At 43.4% G+C, this 17022-nt stretch overlaps 4 protein-coding genes across 4 annotated transcripts; all 4 read right to left on the bottom strand.

The window, feature by feature from the left end:
- Window positions 1–108: 108 nt before the first annotated feature.
- HOO65_050014 (uncharacterized protein) lies at window positions 109–711 on the bottom strand (the record flags this gene model as incomplete). The annotated part of the gene is made up of 1 exon (XM_071000761.1): window positions 109–711. The coding sequence occupies one exon, from the start codon at window positions 709–711 to the stop codon at window positions 109–111; it is 603 nt and encodes a 200-aa protein (XP_070858073.1).
- Window positions 712–6515: 5804 nt separating this feature from the next.
- Window positions 6516–7118, bottom strand: HOO65_050013 (uncharacterized protein; the record flags this gene model as incomplete). The annotated part of the gene is made up of 1 exon (XM_071000760.1): window positions 6516–7118. One exon carries the CDS (start codon window positions 7116–7118, stop codon window positions 6516–6518), a length of 603 nt encoding a protein of 200 aa, XP_070858072.1.
- A 5145-nt stretch (window positions 7119–12263) lies between these two features.
- HOO65_050012 (uncharacterized protein) lies at window positions 12264–12866 on the bottom strand (the record flags this gene model as incomplete). Its single annotated transcript, XM_071000759.1, has 1 exon — window positions 12264–12866. The coding sequence occupies one exon, from the start codon at window positions 12864–12866 to the stop codon at window positions 12264–12266; it is 603 nt and encodes a 200-aa protein (XP_070858071.1).
- Window positions 12867–16179: 3313 nt separating this feature from the next.
- On the bottom strand, window positions 16180–16782 carry HOO65_050011 (uncharacterized protein; the record flags this gene model as incomplete). Its single annotated transcript, XM_071000758.1, has 1 exon — window positions 16180–16782. The coding sequence occupies one exon, from the start codon at window positions 16780–16782 to the stop codon at window positions 16180–16182; it is 603 nt and encodes a 200-aa protein (XP_070858070.1).
- Window positions 16783–17022: the final 240 nt, after the last annotated feature.

Raw genomic sequence — 17022 nt, 5'->3', positions numbered from 1 at the left:
ACTGCTGCTGTGTCCTGTGGCCTCAACTCAGAGTGAAGCCTCTGAGCCACACACCATCCACAGATCATTGTACCAATGACGTGAAGCTTGAGACTTCCTGTCAGTGTATCACTCGTCCTTTGTAGCAAATCTAATGTGGACCCATTTATCAGAGTCATAAAATCTGCCAATCTTGAACGACTCAATGTACCGGTTCCTCATGTCTTGGAACTCAGTAAATAGTTCCACAGCATCTGTGGCAAACGATGCTGTACTCAATAAATCCCAAACTTCACTGTGTTCTGAGGAGTCTTTTGAGATCTCACTACCAAAAATCACATCGGTGCCAGAAGGGTTATAGCCCAACAATTCCAGGGCCTTGTTGATAATGTCCATATCAGGCCCAACAACACAATCGTACATGATCTCTTCAAGACTTCTCACAGTGAGCCCGGTTTGATATTCCCAGATACTCAGCAAAGCTTCGTAGGACCTTAAGGCGCCTGTTGGGTTTTCCAGTAAAGAGACTTCAATAAAATTCGGATTCTTAGCAGCGAAGACTTTAGCGAAAAACCCGTCAGGGGTTGTGACTTCTTTCCAGCCATCCTTGTCATCCTTGGGTATGTAGAGACCAAGTTCATGGGGACGAGGGACTTGTTTGTCGCCTGCGATGACTTCGGTAGACAACAAAGCCGCCATAAAGAGTGATTGGATGAACTTCGGAAGCAACATGATAGTATAGTGAGTAGAAGAAGGTAGAATAAGAGATTTGGAAAAAAAGAAAAAAGGTATCTAGAAGTATGTGGTTGGTAGATGGATATACTCAAACCTGGAATATCGTATGCTTGGGTTTGCCAAGGTAAGACTATATGGGCCAGCACAACACTTGTAGATGATGTGAAAATAAGACAAATATCATAAGAGGATGAATGCAGGAGCAGGTGTAGAATTTAAAAGAAAATGTGGACAAGTGGGTGGCATTCAGTGTGGGAGGGAGAGATAAGTACAATAAAAGTGATGAGGCTATCACATTTATGAACAACAATGCGTAGATAAACGCTTTAGCCCATTCCCAGCCTATATATCAAGGAGCCAGATGTCGGAAATGAAACATTTAAACACTATATTACAGCGTATTCTCAATCAAAAGAGTGGCAGTGCACAAAAGCCATTACAATCAGTGTGCACTGCATGTGTTACGTCAGACTAAAGCTTGTCATAGCTCCCAGCATGATATCCTCCTCGCCTTTCTAGGTCTTTAGTCTTTCAATGTAGTAACACACTAACTCTTATAGTGATACTTCTTAAATGCAGCTAATTTCGAAAGTAATGAGCTACATGAGATTGCCTATAAGTAGTGTGATGTCGTTACAATAGTGGCATCATTGCCAACGGTAGAGTAGAAACAAGGCAAGAAGGTCAAATAAGCTGTTGTATGGACAGAAATAAGAGGGAAGTAAAACCTGAAAAAGCTAATACTTGTAGTAGTACTTGGCTAAACATTGTTTCAATGTGTCTAGAAGATGACTAAAATATTTCTTAGCTATCACAGCCATCGAAGGGTATTCCTAATCTATGCCTCATGTCAGATCTCGTCTCATCTCGAGTGTCATCCCATAATCTCTAATTCATCACATTAGCATAGCAAGTCAAGTGGTCTAGAGAAGAAATAGCCCCATTAAGATTAGAAGGAAGCGTCCGAATATACAATGGTTCCTTTAGTCTAGGTGTTATCTGACATTGACAGATGTATTATCATGAGCGAGGCAATTAGCATCTAGGTCTAATTATTAACCCGAGAAGCATGTTCTAATGATATGAAGCCTCAGCCACGCTGCGGCACTACCATGTGGCTGACCCACATCTCATGGGTTATAGTCAGCCCTTGGAAATGATGTAGATAGAGTAAATTGAAAGTCTTCATGTAAAATCGCCAGATTAGAGGGTGATTTGTGATGCAAGTAAAACTTCCTAGAAAAGAGAAAATATGTCAACATTGGTCGTTGAGTGTGTTTATTGCAATTTAGTCGATTGTTGATTGTTGATTGTACTATTTAACGTCTACCTACAGCTATTTCACCGTAATACGACGGCCTTCCGGCCGGGAGCACCTCCCGGGCGGTCCGCAGTGACAGGAACGCATAGACTTCAACCTTCTCCTATGACTTTTTAGGGTCCAGCAATATAGCCAGGAGGGTCTCTGTATAGCGCGGCCCGAGGGCGTACCTGTCGGGTTCTAGGATTGGTTACCTGATATTTTTGGTTGGTGGAGGCCCCGTGTAAAAACTAGTCTAAAAGGCCCCCGGCTGTCGGCACGGGGGTAGGCCCCGGCGGAGTACAGTGGTTTTGTCCTTCTATGCGTGGCTGCTGCAACACCTTTGGTTTTCCCATTTTCCACATCCCCCTTTCCCCACCGACAAAAACCCCAGACAAACCCTAAACCCAGAAGTGGAATCGACTCCCAACTTCCCCACAAACATTCGTTCCTCTGAAAAATCTGCTATGTGTCCTGAAGCCATGAAGATCATGGAGACAAGACAACAGATTCCAGTGCAGTCTGGGCATCCCGTCAAGCGACGAGAAAGTCAACCATACTGTGTGAGCATCCGAGGGCTCATGGTCTATCCTTCCACCGCCCTAGTGGCCGCTGCCTCATGCGGTGTGGATGTGACCTAAGGCAGCCCCCTTTCTAGTGACCTGCCACAGTCACCAGTCTGTCCGAGGACAGAGGAGCGCGAGAAAAAACAAAACATAAGAAAAAGGTGTGGACTGTGTGAACTCTCAAATACTCAGTCCTGAGCGTGAAGGTGAACTCCTTGAGTTGGAGTGGTGTTGTGGCGATGAGGAGTTGGCGATCGCGAAAGTTGTCGTGAAAAAGGGGGCGAGTCGACGACGAGATTGTTCCTCAAAGTTGGGCAAGAGCGGCCTCAAGGCTCCACAGCTCATTGTCTGAATCCATGACAGAGTCAAAGAAAAAGAAAAGAATGAAAGACGCTTATCAGTGTCATAGGCGTCGTCCTCTAGCAGCCCGGAAGAAGGGGAGGCGCCAGACCTCAAAGGTACCCCCCCGAGGGTTGTAAGAGGGAGAGTTGATTGCAATTTAGTCAGATTCTAACTAACCCTTATTTGCTACTTTCATACCGCTAGCTTCTTCTAAACTCGCCCAAGGCTTATCCAAAGCACGCTCGGAAGTTCTCTCCACAAAATAAGACAAACACTGTATTTACATAGTTACATGCAAGTAGATCTCTTGTTAAAAAACGATGGCGGTCTCCAAGTTTCCATCTGTCACCCCTCCCCCCCATACTCAAGCAGCTTCTGCTAGTGACAACTCTTTTGTGGGTCTTCAGCCGCTCTTGTTTTGACGGTCGGGGGCATGTACAGAATGCCACACGCTTGCCCTCCCTACCAGAGCCCTTAACATTTTACCATCCAAAACTCAAGCAAAAGTGCCGTTTGCACTTCAAGCCCTTCTACATAATCTAAAACCATGTGTCTAATCTCGGCCTAGATTTGCAAGGGTTCCCTCACAGCTACTTTATGTTGAAGAAATGGACGACTGACTGGTCTGTGAACACGACACAACGCCTGTCGGACACGGCTGGAGTCAATATAGGTCGATAAAGTTGAGGAAAGACAAAATTAGTACAGCTTAGAAATCAAAAATCATTTGCAGTCATCTAAGTGACCAATGCTAAGGACAATTGTGTCGTTCGTTGTAGTTCTGTTGCTTAGCGCTCCGTGCATGTTGAATAGTGTCACATCCATGCCCCATGCCTTCAAAACTAATGCCAATACATCCCATGGCTGAAGATAACAGTAGATATTCGGAGGATTTACTGAATGTACTGTATAGAGGAGAAGAAAGAAAAAGGGAATATTGAAGTTGCTCTGTATCTATCCATGTCGTTTCTGAAGAGCGGATCTCATCTGATTCATCATACATTCATCACTTATGGATCTTGCTCTTTGTCTTATTCGGCTTTTGAGGCATTCAGGTTGATGTTGGGCCTCAAGTGATTTCTTTGGGGTCTTGAGAGTCCAAGCGGTCCAGGGTTCAGTAACCTCCCTGGGAGGCCATGGAGTCCGCAGCTGCACATCCAGCTTCGAGATCACATTTTCCGGGTCAAACGAGCAATTCCAGCGACTTTAAACTGTCCCTGAACATTGCATTCAGTGAAAGTAGCTTCAAAAGCGGTGTGAAATGTGGAAAAGAACTCGATCTTGGAAATGTGGGTTATAGAGAATCTGATCAGATACTCTATTTGTCCACCATATGCCTTTTTACGGGCTGACAAGCACCCAAAATTAAGAGCCTGAAGCAGATGAGATGTATGGGCCGGCATCTAAAGAGTGATAATCTTGTTCTCGCCACAATATCTCTCAAAATCAGCGGAGTGGCGGCTTTCGTGACCATCAAGGATCAGAAGACGATGGGGACTAGTTGATAGGTTGGTCGTAGACTGGTAAAAAGTACTTTGGCCGCCCGAGACCCAACTGGTTATCTGTCCATCCATTTTTGCCGGTTGCAATAACCCAATCGCCTGGAAAGCTGCAATCTTGGTACCAATTCGCGTGGTGATATTGGCCTGCCCCAATGATGAACAGCGCGATCGATTGACCTTCTTCATTGATCGCCTGGATCGCAGTAATCCATTCCCGATATCTAAGTAGCACTGATTTCGGTCTTCCTCGTCTTTCCGAACCTGTGACATCCATTCCGGCCGTTATGATGTCCATGATGAAGCCAGGCTCATCAAAGTTCCAGATATTATCTAATCGGGTACCATACTTCAGGATTGTGTTCTAAAGAAGCCTAACCCACCCACAAATAATCGTTGCATCTTCACATTTAGTTCTCTGGTAGTCTTATTTGTGACATGAACTTGTCTTCAGCTCTGGCTGTCGCTTCACGAAGGTATGAGCGCAAGACTTGTCAACAGGTGACGCATCGCGGTCAGCTAGCAGAGAACTGGCCATTTCTTCCATAAACACATTCGCGAGGGAAATCGTCGCAAATCAAGGTCTAGAATGAATTGGACTATTATCCGTTCCTCTAGATCAGATAGTCTCCATGACTTTGAGATAGTATTGCATCGTGATTGGATGCCGTGGTGGCGGCGATGTGAGGTCTCGAAGGGGACCTGGTAAACAGATGCTGTACCTCGGAGGCTTGGTTACGGATTTTGTTGAAGAGATTGAACTGCAGGAGGAGTTCCAGCGTCATTTGAAGTTTGTGGCATATTGGGTGGTTATAAATAATCGGATCAAATAGAAGTGTTGTAGGTTGAGGGTTTTTTTTACTCACTGGCTTGACTGATCAACACACTTGTCACGCACGTTATGAATCACATATTGCTAGGAAAGAAGAGGCATCAGTGAATGTTGGTCAACATGCTATGTATTTCAAGCTGTTGAGCCTAGCATATCTGGCTTATATGCAAGTAGCCAATCTTCTCTTGGATTTGGCAGTAAATTTGATTCCTCATTAAATAGTTTTTGATTGCTACCTTCATGGGATCGAAACTTCAATTCACGAAGTCAATCAAACCTAGTCAGCTGGTTAGCAGTCTTCAGGTGTGTTTCTTTTCACATTGTCTGTCTATCCTATGTATGTCTGGCTATAGTGAGATAATCTCAAGCCTGCCTCACAGCAGCTCCCAATTTATGAAAGAAGCGATCTGTTTATAACAGTGGGCTGCCATGATTTGGTGTTGGTGTCGAAGGGGATGCCCAGTACATGATATTAGGGTAGTCACTATGGCTGGAGAGAACTAGGACGCTTTGTCGAGCTGCCCTGATTTGTAGAGTGATTTGATTGAATCAAAGAACTTGCAGCTTGTGTAGTGTTTAGGCCTCAAGCTCACAAAGGTTCAACTTGACTCTTGCATTGATCCCGTGTCCACATGAATTAGTCAAACTGTCGGAACAATCTACTGAATTCAGTTTTTATCACATGGGAAGTCACTCGTGATGCTGTACAACTGCAAGTGGAACCGTGCTGGTATACAGATTGATTGAATTGGTGAAGGTTGTCTGTTAAGTTCTTCCATCATGCACACTTAAGCTGGAGTATTCAGGCTCGAGTTTACCCAGATTTAATCCGACAAAAGGCAGGTTCACAATAACCCATCCCCATCCTCCATGTAGTTCATCCAACATTCATCCAACACAAACAGCTCTATGTCAGTGCAGTCAATCTTCCCCACATTCCAAGTCCTATATACACTGTTTTTCATTCTCCATTTGCTAACTGAAAATTGGAAACTGAAGAATTTGATTATTGAAGTTTTTCTATATCTATCTATGTCTGATCTCAGCCAGTTTATATATCCATCACCACCATGTTCTAGATCAAGCACATGGGCTTTGGAACAAGGCCCTTGATGTCTGATACTAGCCCTAACATTTGGCTGAACTGGATCAGGGTCAGAAATCCTGGCAACCCTGATTTAGGTTACTGACACCTCTAAGCTACACACCATCCATGAATAATTGCACCAATGACATGAAGCTTAAGAACTCCTGTCAATGTATCACTCAGTCTTCGTAGCAAATTTAATGTGGACCCATTTATCAGAGTCCTCATATCTGCCAATCTTGAACGACTCAACATACCGGTTGCTCATGTCCCGATACTCATCGCACATTTCTACAGCATCTGTGGCAAATGATGCTGTACTCAATAAATTCCAGATTTCAGTGTCCTCTGGGGAGTTTTTTGATACCACAAAACCAAAAAGTGCCATTGTGCCAGAAGGGTCATGGCCCAACATTTCCAAGGCCTGATCAATAATGACCATATCGTTCCCAACAATGCTAGTGTACATGATCTGTTCAAGACTTCTCACAGTGAGCTTGGTTTGGTTTTCCCAGATACTCAGCAAAGCTTCATGGGACTTAAAAGTGGCTTTTGGGTTTTCCAGGGAACAGACTTGAATGCAACTCGGGTCCTTGGAAACCAAGACTGTGGTGGAAAAGCCGTCATTGTTTGTGATTTCCATCCAGGTAGACTTGTCATTCCTGGGTATAGAAAGGCCAAGTTGATAGGGAGGAGGGATGCGTTTGTTGCCTGCAATGACTTGGGTAGACAACAAGGCTACCGTGAAGAGTGATTGGACGACATTCGGAAGCCACATGGTAGTATAGGGGGTAGAAGAAGGTAGGATAGGAGACTTCAAGAAAAAATATGAACAATAGCCAGAGGTAGATGTCGTTGGTATATGAAAGTACGGAAAGTCAGAATGTTGTGTGCTTGGGTTCAATAAGGCAAGGTTGTATAAGTGAGCACAACACTTGAGGACGATCTGAAAATAAAAGAAATACCACCAGTGGATGAATGCAGCAGCAGTTGCAGAATTTAAAAGAAAATGTGGACAGGAGGGTGGCAGTCAGTAGTGCAAGGAGAGATAATACAATAAAAGCAATGAAGCCATCACATATATGAGCAACAATGCATACATAAACGCCTTAGCCAATTCCTAACCCACATATCAAGTAGTCAAATGTCAGAAATGAGATATTTAATTGCTATGCTATACCAGATGCTCAATCACAAAGAGTGGTACTGCCCAAAAGTCTTTGCAATCAGTGGACAGTGCGTGTGTGTTGTGTCAAACCAAGGGGCATCATCACACCCAGAATGCTATCCTCCTCATCTTTTTAGGTGTTTGGTCTTTCGATATATTCACATACTAGCAGTTACACTGATACTTCTTAAATGCAACTGATTTGGAAAGTAATGAGCGACTTGAGATTGCCTACAGGTGGTGAGATGTTGTTAGAGTTAGTGAGTGGCATTATTGCCAACGATGGAGCAGAAATAAGGCCAGCATGTGAAATGCGAAGTTATGTAGACAGAAATAAGAAAGTGAAATCTGATAAAAATGAATCCTTGTAAAAGTATTGAGCTAAACACTTTTTGAATCTTGGGGGCCCATAGGGCATAGGTGCGGCAATTTACTACATGGGCATCAGGATTATGCGAGCATCACATTTTATGAACTCTGATTGGCTAGAAATATTTCCGTTGGTGCATTCCATGTTCTGTTGCGTGGCGCGGTATATATGTTAAGTGGCGTCCCATACGTGCCCCACTTATCCGAACCTATTGTGGCTGATCACGTGACATGTTTGACACCACAATACAAAAGGAATAGTGCCAGGACGTAGCATAGACTTGAACCCTTTAATAAACTAACTGATTCAACATTTAAGATCTATTCTACATGTTCTAGAATTCTGCCCATGTACCTCTCTCACTGGCCAATTCTATGGCTGATCCTTGCACAAAGGTAAATAGAAAGGAAGGGATATTCATTGTGCTCAAGACTTCATTCATTATGCTGAAATATGATTTCTCAAGTCTATGTTACTATGATGCCAGCCAGCCCCTGCCAAGGAAAACATCCTCTTGACAGCCAGTTGCCTATACCAGGAACTTCATGTGTAACTACGTGAATAAAGTATTGCACTAGTTCGGCTGGTTTGAGACAGTGAACCAAGGAGGAGATAATGTCATATTTGGACAGGAGTAATGACTGTATAGAGGCTGAGGTCACCTGGGAGCTGGGGGATAATCCTCTCAGAATGGGAAGAAGGGGTGTAGCTGACATCTAGAGGAGGATAGATAAAGATACTGAACAGTAACATGTCCTACATCTAATAAGTAGAGAGAGAGATTGCATTTTACTTAGAGAATGAGCACCAAGTGGTTAGATTTGAATGCAAAGACAGTTAAAATAAACAGTATAGAGACAAGGGCTGTGCAATGGCCCTTCCAGAAGAAGAAAGTCACAGTAGCTGTAGTGTTGCTACTTGTAAAGAATCCTTGATATTTGGCTGGCTGTAAGTGCACATGCTTCACCGCCTTTGTGGGGCTTGTACCTGGAGGCTAAAGCCAATCAGAGTGCGTAAAATGTGATGCCCACATAAGCCTAATGCCCATGTAGCAAAACGTGATGCCCATGAAGTAATTTCCAGGGCAAATACCAAATGGGGGCGCGTGTACCTGCTGCCAGGGGCGCGAATACCAACTGGGAGGGGCGCGTGTACCTGTTGTCTCGGTTACACTCATCCAGACAATCAATGCCAAGGACAATTGTGCTGTTCGTTGTGGTTCTGTTGCATGACGCTCCGTGCATGTTGAGTAGTGGCACATCCATGCCCCATGCCTTCAAAACTAATGCCCATATATCCTGTGGTTGAAGACCTATGAAGGGGTTGACATCCTTCCATAAAACCTCATGCGTGTTTATATGTCAAGCATTTAAGGTATTGGATGTGGGTTTGAGAGAACATGAGGAAAGATTAGCCATTCTAAATAAGAGATCTATTCTATGATGTCGCATCACTTCATTAGTTGGTAGCCACAGGGGTATGTCCCTAGAGGGTTGGGCTATTACTGTGACTGAAAACTACTATACCCATAGTGATGTAGGCCTTGGGTCACCTAAGTAGTTCAATTGACACACTAAAACCATCTCAACTGGCTGTTTTGTTATAGTCTTTTGATCTTCAATGGACATGCAAGTCATGACTCGGCCGACTTTGAGAATTATCTCTGGTATACCTGCATGATGGCATATTGCATGTTGTCTCATCCATTTCAGCTGTGTTACTACATGGGTAGGTAAAAGATGAGGCGTTGGGTTACTGTCGGAATAATCTACTGAATTCAGTTATGTTTCTTTTGAAGTCACCCGTGATCCTGTACAACTGTACATGGAACCGCGCTGGTATACAGATTGATCGAATAGGTGACACTTGTCTCTCTATTCCTTTTTCTCAAGTGTCAAGTTCTTCTATCATGCACAACTAAGCTGAAGTATTCATGTTTGGCTTTACCCAGCGTTAATCCAACTGAAGGCAGATTCCCCACAAGACTTATCCTCCATGTAACATCAATGATAAGCGAATGCGCCAAAAATCTTCCAATCTCTCCTCTTTGCATCTAATCAACTATTTGTGCACCAAAGAAACATGGCACCACCAACAAGTGAGGCTAATATTCTTCTCGCTCTTTGGGCCCTTCAAAGTAACCCAGAATTAGGTCTCTGACCTGCCGCAAGATTATACCAGGTGGATTATCATGCCCTTCGTCGCCGACAGAATGGAATTCAATGTCGATGCAATACCTTCCCCAACTCACACAGACTATGCAATCTAGAAGAGCAGGTCATTGTCCAGTTCATTCTTGACTTAGATCCACAATGGCTTCCCCCATAACTACGTGGTGTTGAAGAAATTGCCAACTGACTGCTCACCAACAGTGACGCGTCACGCGTCAGCAAGGTCTGAGCTTCCAACTTTGTCAAGCGACAGCTCGACCTCAAGACGCGTTTTAATCGTAGATATGACCACAGGAGGGCCCAATGCGAAGATCCAGCTATTATTCACAGTTGTTTCACGCTTGTGGAGAACACAATTGCAAATTATGGTATCAGCCTCACTGACGTCTATAGCTTTGATGAGACTGGCTTTATGATGGGCGCCATTGCAAGTGGAATTGTAGTCACAGGTACAGAAAGGCGTGGAAAGGCTAAATCATTACAGCCTGGAAACTGGGAATGGGTCACAGTTATTCAGGCGATTAATGCTGAAGGCTGGGTAATCGCACCATTCATTGTGGTTTCAGGCCAATATCACCTGTCCAGCTGGTGCTGAGAAAGTAACCTGCCAGGGGATTGGGCTCTTGTCACGACTCGTAATGGGTGGACCGACAATGATATGGGTCTTCAGTGGCTCAAGCACTTCGATCACCATACAAGGGCCTGATCAAACAGTCGCTATTGGCTTCTTATCCTTTGCGGGCATGAAAGCCACCATTTAGTCGATTTTGAGGAATATTGCGAAGACAACCACATCATCACACTTTATATGCCAGCTCATTCCTCTCACCTACTTCAGCCTCTTGATCTCAGGTGCTTTGGGCCACTAAAGAAGGCCCATGGTCGAGAAATTGAGCATCTAATTAGGTGCTCGATAACCCACGTTTCCAAGACTCATTTCTTTTTGGCTTTTTATGCTGGCCACCAAGTAGCTATGACAGAAAGCAATATTAACGGGGGTTTCAGAGGCGCTGGAATCATTCCTTTACATCCAGAAAGTGTGATATCTAAGCTTGACCTGCAGCTACATACTCCAAAACTGATCGAGGACAAGGCCAGCCTCCCTGACCCTTGGGTTTCTCAGACGCTATTGCTAGCCATTCAGGCTATAAAGCGAGAGCCTAAAATAAGCACTAGGGCAGCAGCGAATCTTTATGATGTTCCAAGGACCACTCTCGTTTACAGAATGAACGGACAGCGTGCTCGAAAGGATATCTGCCCCAGTTTAATGAAGTTAATCGAGCTAGGATAGGAGACTCTTCTCGAATATATCATTGACTTGGATTTGCAAGGATTTCCACCCTGGCTTATTGATGTGGAAGATATGGCCAATGTCCTTCTGGCTAAACACGGTTCAAGACACGTTAGAAAGCTATGAGCTTCAAACTTCGTAAACCTAAAACTAGACTTCTCGAGGTGTTGTAATCATGCATACGACTACTAAAGAGCCCTTTGTGAAGATCCTGACAAAAGGAACGCGTAGTGCACACTTGTCTAGAGCATGAGGACCAGATATGGTATCTAAGATGCAGATTTGTACAACTTCGATGAGACTAGTTGGCTTGTGGAGAACACAATCGCAAAATATGTCATCGGCCTAGCTGACATCTACAACTATGACGAGAGTAGCTGTATGATGAGTGTCATTGCAAGTAGAATTGTCGCCACAGGTACAGAAAGGCGTGGAAAGATTAAATCGGCGTGGCCTAGAAACCGGGAATGCGTTATAGTTATCCAGGCTATCAATGCCAAAGGCTAGGCGGTCGCACCATTCATCATGGTTGCAGACCAAGATCACCTCTCCAGTTAGTACCAAGAAAGTAACCTGCCAGGGGATTGGGCTATCGCCATGACTCATAATGGCTGGACCGACAATGATGCAGGTTTCAAGTGGCTCAAGCACATCGATTACTGTACAAGGGTCTGATCGAACAGTCGCTATCAGCTTCTTAAATATCTGGCTAGAGCGGAAGAGAAAATGGGGAAAGAAATGATGATTTTATTGAAGCTCATAAGCAAACAACTAACTAAACTTTCCCACGTATCTATGTATAAGTTTATTTTGTAGGCCTGTGGGGATACTGCTGCTGTGTCCTGTGGCTTAAACTCAGAATGAAGCCTCTGAGCTACACACCATGCAGAATGACATGAAGCTTAAGAACTCCTGTCAATGTATCACTCAGTCTTTGTAGCAAATTTAATATGGACCCATTTATCAGAGTCATAATATCTGCCAATTTCAAATGACTGAAGATACCGGTTGCTCATATCTTGGAACTCAGCGCACATTTCCACAGCATCCTTGGCAAATGATGCTGTACTCAAAAGGTTCCAGATTTCAGCGTGATCTGAGGAGTCCCTTGAGATCTCAATACCGTAAATCGTCTCTGCGCTAGAAATATCATGGCCCAATATTTCCAGGGCCCTATTAATAATGACCATATCGTCCCCGAGAACGCAATCATACTTGATCTTTTCAAGATTCCTTGCAGGGAGCCTGCTTTGATGTTCCCAGATACTCAGCAAAGCTTCATAGGACTTAAAAGTAGCTATTCGGTTTTGCACTGAAGCAACTTCAATATATTGCGGATCAGGACAAACGAAGACTTTGGCGTAAAAGCCTCCAGAGGTTTTGATTTCCTTCCAGCCATTTTCAGCTTCCAGAGGTATATAAAGGCCAAGATCAAGGGGACGAGGGACCTTTTTGTCACCGGCGATGACTTGTGTAGACAACAAGGCAGCCATAAACAGCAATCGGACGAACTTCGGACGCCACATGATATTATAGTGAGTAGAAGAAGATGGAGTAAGAGATTTTGAAAATGCAAAAAAAGGAAAGGAAAGAAAAGGAAAGAAGGTAGGCATAGGTATATGTGGTTGGTGGGAGAGATGAGTACGTTAAAAGCGAGGAAGCTATCACATATTTAAACAACAATACGTATAGAAATGCCTCACCCCATTCCTAATCCATCTGTCCAGTAGCTTGATATCAGCGAAGAGCTATTTAATCGCTATTTTTACAGTAGATTCTCAATCATGAAGAGTGGCAGTGCACAAAAGTGCATTCAATCAGCGTGCAGTGCGTTTGTGTTACATCAGACTAAAGCCGCCCATCATCACTCCCAGAATGCTATTCTCCTTATCTTTCTAGGTGCTTAGTCTTTCAACCTATTAATATACTCATACTCATAGCGATGCTTCTTAATGCAATCGATTTTGAAAGTGATGAGCTACTTGAGATTTCCTATAGGTGGTGAGATGTTGTTACAGTAGTGGCATTATTGCCAACGATGGAGTGGAAACAAGGCAAGAATGTGAAATAAGCTGTTATGTGGACGGAAATAAGATCAAAATAAGACGAAAATAAATTCCGAAGATAAACATTGTTTCAATGTATGTACAAAGTGAGTAAAATGTTTCTTAGCCATCCTAGCCCTAGGACGATGTTCATAAACTATGCCTCATTTCAGATCTCATCGTATTTCAGGTGACATCCCATAATCTCGGGTTCATCGCATTATAATAGTAAGTCAAGTAGTCTAGAGAAAAAGTCGCCCCATCAAGGTTAGTAGGAACTGTACGAATAAAAGATTGTTCCGGTAGTCTAGATATGATGTGATGTTGACAGATGCATATTATGAGTGAGGCAATTAGCATCCAGGTTCAATCAATGACCCAAGAATCATATTCTGTAGTGATATGGAGAGTCAGCCTCACTATGCCACTACCATGTGGCTGACTTACATCTGACAGGTTATCTTCCGTCCTTGAAAATTATGTAGATAGACTGCATTGAAATTCTTCATGAAAGATCACCAGATGTTCGTCTTCTATGGCTATAGGCCCATAGAAGGGTTAATGCTACACCACGAAACCCGACAGACTTTGTGCAAAAGTAGAGATAGAGAGATGTGTAATACAAGTAAAAGTTCCTAGAAAAGAGAAAGTATGCTTGAACAGGTCATAGATTGTGTCTATTGCCAGCTAGTACTTATTTCCTGCTTTCATACTAACTGATAAGCTAGGGGTTCCTAAACTGACCCAGGGCTTATACAACGCACCCACAGAGGTTCTCTCGATAAAATAAGGCACACAAGGCATTTACATACATGTAAATCAATCTCTTATTAAAAATTGCTAGTTTTCTCCAAGTTTTCATCTCTTACGTCCCAAAGCATATATGAATGGCTCAAGGCGTTGTAAGTGTCAACTCTTTTGCTTTTGTAGGTCGTTGGATACAGGAAGTAATGGGTGGAGCGTCGCCCAACATCATGACCATGCCATGCCATGCACTTTCCCTACCTACCACAGCTCTCAACGTTTTACAATCCAATGTCCAAACGAAAACACCTTTTGCAGATCAATCCCATTACATAAACTAAAGCTAATTGTCTGAAAAGCTGTTAGCATTCATGAAACTTCTGGGCCGCAGTTACGTCGCTGTAGTAATGGTATTCAGTCTCATTTCGACTGGACCCCTACATCATGTCATCTAGCTGATATAGGAGAAAAAAACATTTTATGTTTATTCTTGACCTAGATTGGTAAGGGGTTCCCTGCAGCTATGTGATGTTGAAGAAATGGCCAACCGGCTGCTCTGTGAACACGACGCATCGCCTGTCGGAGACGGCTGAAGTCGACATAGGTCGAGAAAGATGAGGAAAGACAAAATCAGTGCAGCTTACAAATCAAGAATCTGTTGTGGTCATCTAGGCGATAAATGCCAAGGGAAATTGTGCCGTTCGTTGTGATTCTGTTGCGTGGTGGTCCATGCCTGTTAAGTGGTGTCCCATACATGCCCCATGCGTTAAAAACCAATGTCCATACATCCTGTGGCTGAAGACCCGTGAAAAGGCTGACATCCTTCCATAAAGCCTCATAGGTGCCATCGCTATATGAAGCATTTATGGTGCGGGATGTGGGCTAGAGAGAATTTGAGAAAAGATTAGCCATTTTAAATAAGAGATCTATTCTACAATGTCGCACCACTTCATTAGTTGGTAGCCAGAGGAAAGCATCTAGAGGATTGGGCTATTACAGTGACTAAAAACTACTGTACCTGTCGGAACAATCTACTGAATTCAGATCAGTAGATTGTTCCGACAGTACCCATAGTGATGTAGGCCCTGGCAGCCACTTCACCTTTTGGGTTTGAAAAGACAGATCTCGGGTGCGTCAGCTATAAATCTTACCATCTCAACAGCCATGTCTTCTGTAATACTATCAATACTTCGGCATCATACTGGTATGGCTTGTCCCTCACTATCTCAGTGTACATTTTACCTCTTCCGCTATGACAGAGAGACTGATTCATATGGAATAGCCCAAAGGATGTGACTGATGAAATTACATGTAGTTGTCATGTGCTAGACGAAATTGAATATCGTGATGACTGTAAGAGCCTAGGCTCCCCAAACCTTAGATTTCCATGATGCCAAAGACAGTGCACTAAATCTTCCCTGAGTTCTGAGTCCTGTATAGACTGTTTTTCATTCTGCATTGGCCAACTGAAAATTGGAAAGTGAAGAATTTGATACACTACAATGTCTGTAGGAATATGAAACAAGGCATCTGCAATATTTGTCACACCCAGAGCCATGACTAACATGGGAATCACCCTGTTCCACATGTAGCCATTGATTGTGCATATACAAAAGTATTTCTCTTCTCCTCATCTTTCAGCCAAGAAGAGCATAATGAAGCCAGTGGAGATATCTTGCTAAGGGCACTGCTAAGTTGGGAAAGGGTTCAACACAGCTTTCTTACGACTATTATCTCATTACATTTGTACTGCGATAAACGTGGCAATGCGGACCTTCACAGTACATTGGCATTATTTACAGTAGCACATCCGATCAAGCAATCACAAGCAACAGTGGAAGAAAAAATGAAGAAAGAAGTAAGGTAAGAGTTATATTGAAGGCCACAAGCAAATAACCAACTAAACCTTACCAGCTATCTATGTATGAGTTTATTTTGTAGGGTTTTAGGGGCGTACTGTGGCTTAAACTCAGTGTCAACCCTCTGAGCTGCACACTATCTATGGATAATTGAACGAATGATAGGAAGCTTAAGAACTCCTGTCAATGTATCACTCAGTCTTTGTAGCAAATTTAATGTGGACCCATTTATCAGAGTCATGATATCTGCCAATCTTAAACGACTCAACATACCGGTTGCTCATCTCCCGATACTCAGCGCAAATTTCCACAGCATCCGTGGCAAACGATGCTGTACTCAATAAATCCCAGATTTTAGCGTGCTTTGGGGAGTTTTTTGAGATCACAATACCAAAAATTGACTTTGTGCCAGAAGGGTCATGGCCCAACATTTCCAAGGCCTGATTAATAATGAGCATATCCTCCCCGACAATGCGAGTGTACATGATCTGTTCAAGATTTCTCACAGTGAGCCTGGTTTGGCTTTCCCAGATACTCAGCAAAGCTTGATAGGACTTGAGAGTGGCTGTTGGGTTTTGCAGTGAAGAGGCTTGAATGAAACTCGGGTCCTTGGCAACGAAGACCTTTGTGAAAAAGCCATCATCGTTTGTGACTTTTTGCCAGCCATATTTGTCCTTCTGATGTATAGAAAGGCCAAGTTGAGAGGGACGAGGGACGTCTTTGTTGCCTGCAATGACTTGGGTAGACAACAGGGCCAGCATGAAGAGTGATTGGATGAACTTTGGAAGCCACATGATAGTATAGTGAGTAGAAGAAGGTAGGATAAGAGACTTTGATACAAAAAAAAGATAGATAGTAGCCAGAGGTATGTGGTTGGTATATGAAAGAACTGAAACTTGGAATGTTGTGTGCTTGGGTCCGATAAGGTGAAGTTGTATAGGCCAGTGCAACACTTGGATATGATGTGAAAACAGTAGAAATACCACAACACAAGTAAATGAATGCAGCAGCAGGTGCAGAATTTAAAAGAAAAT

This window comes from Ceratocystis lukuohia (genome assembly GCF_044167205.1).
Source record: "Ceratocystis lukuohia strain C4212 chromosome Unknown Supercontig5_pilon, whole genome shotgun sequence".
Taxonomy (NCBI): Eukaryota; Fungi; Ascomycota; class Sordariomycetes; order Microascales; family Ceratocystidaceae; genus Ceratocystis; species Ceratocystis lukuohia.
The sequence above is the reverse complement of the archived record's forward strand: the minus strand, read 5'-3'. Positions and strand labels throughout refer to the sequence as shown.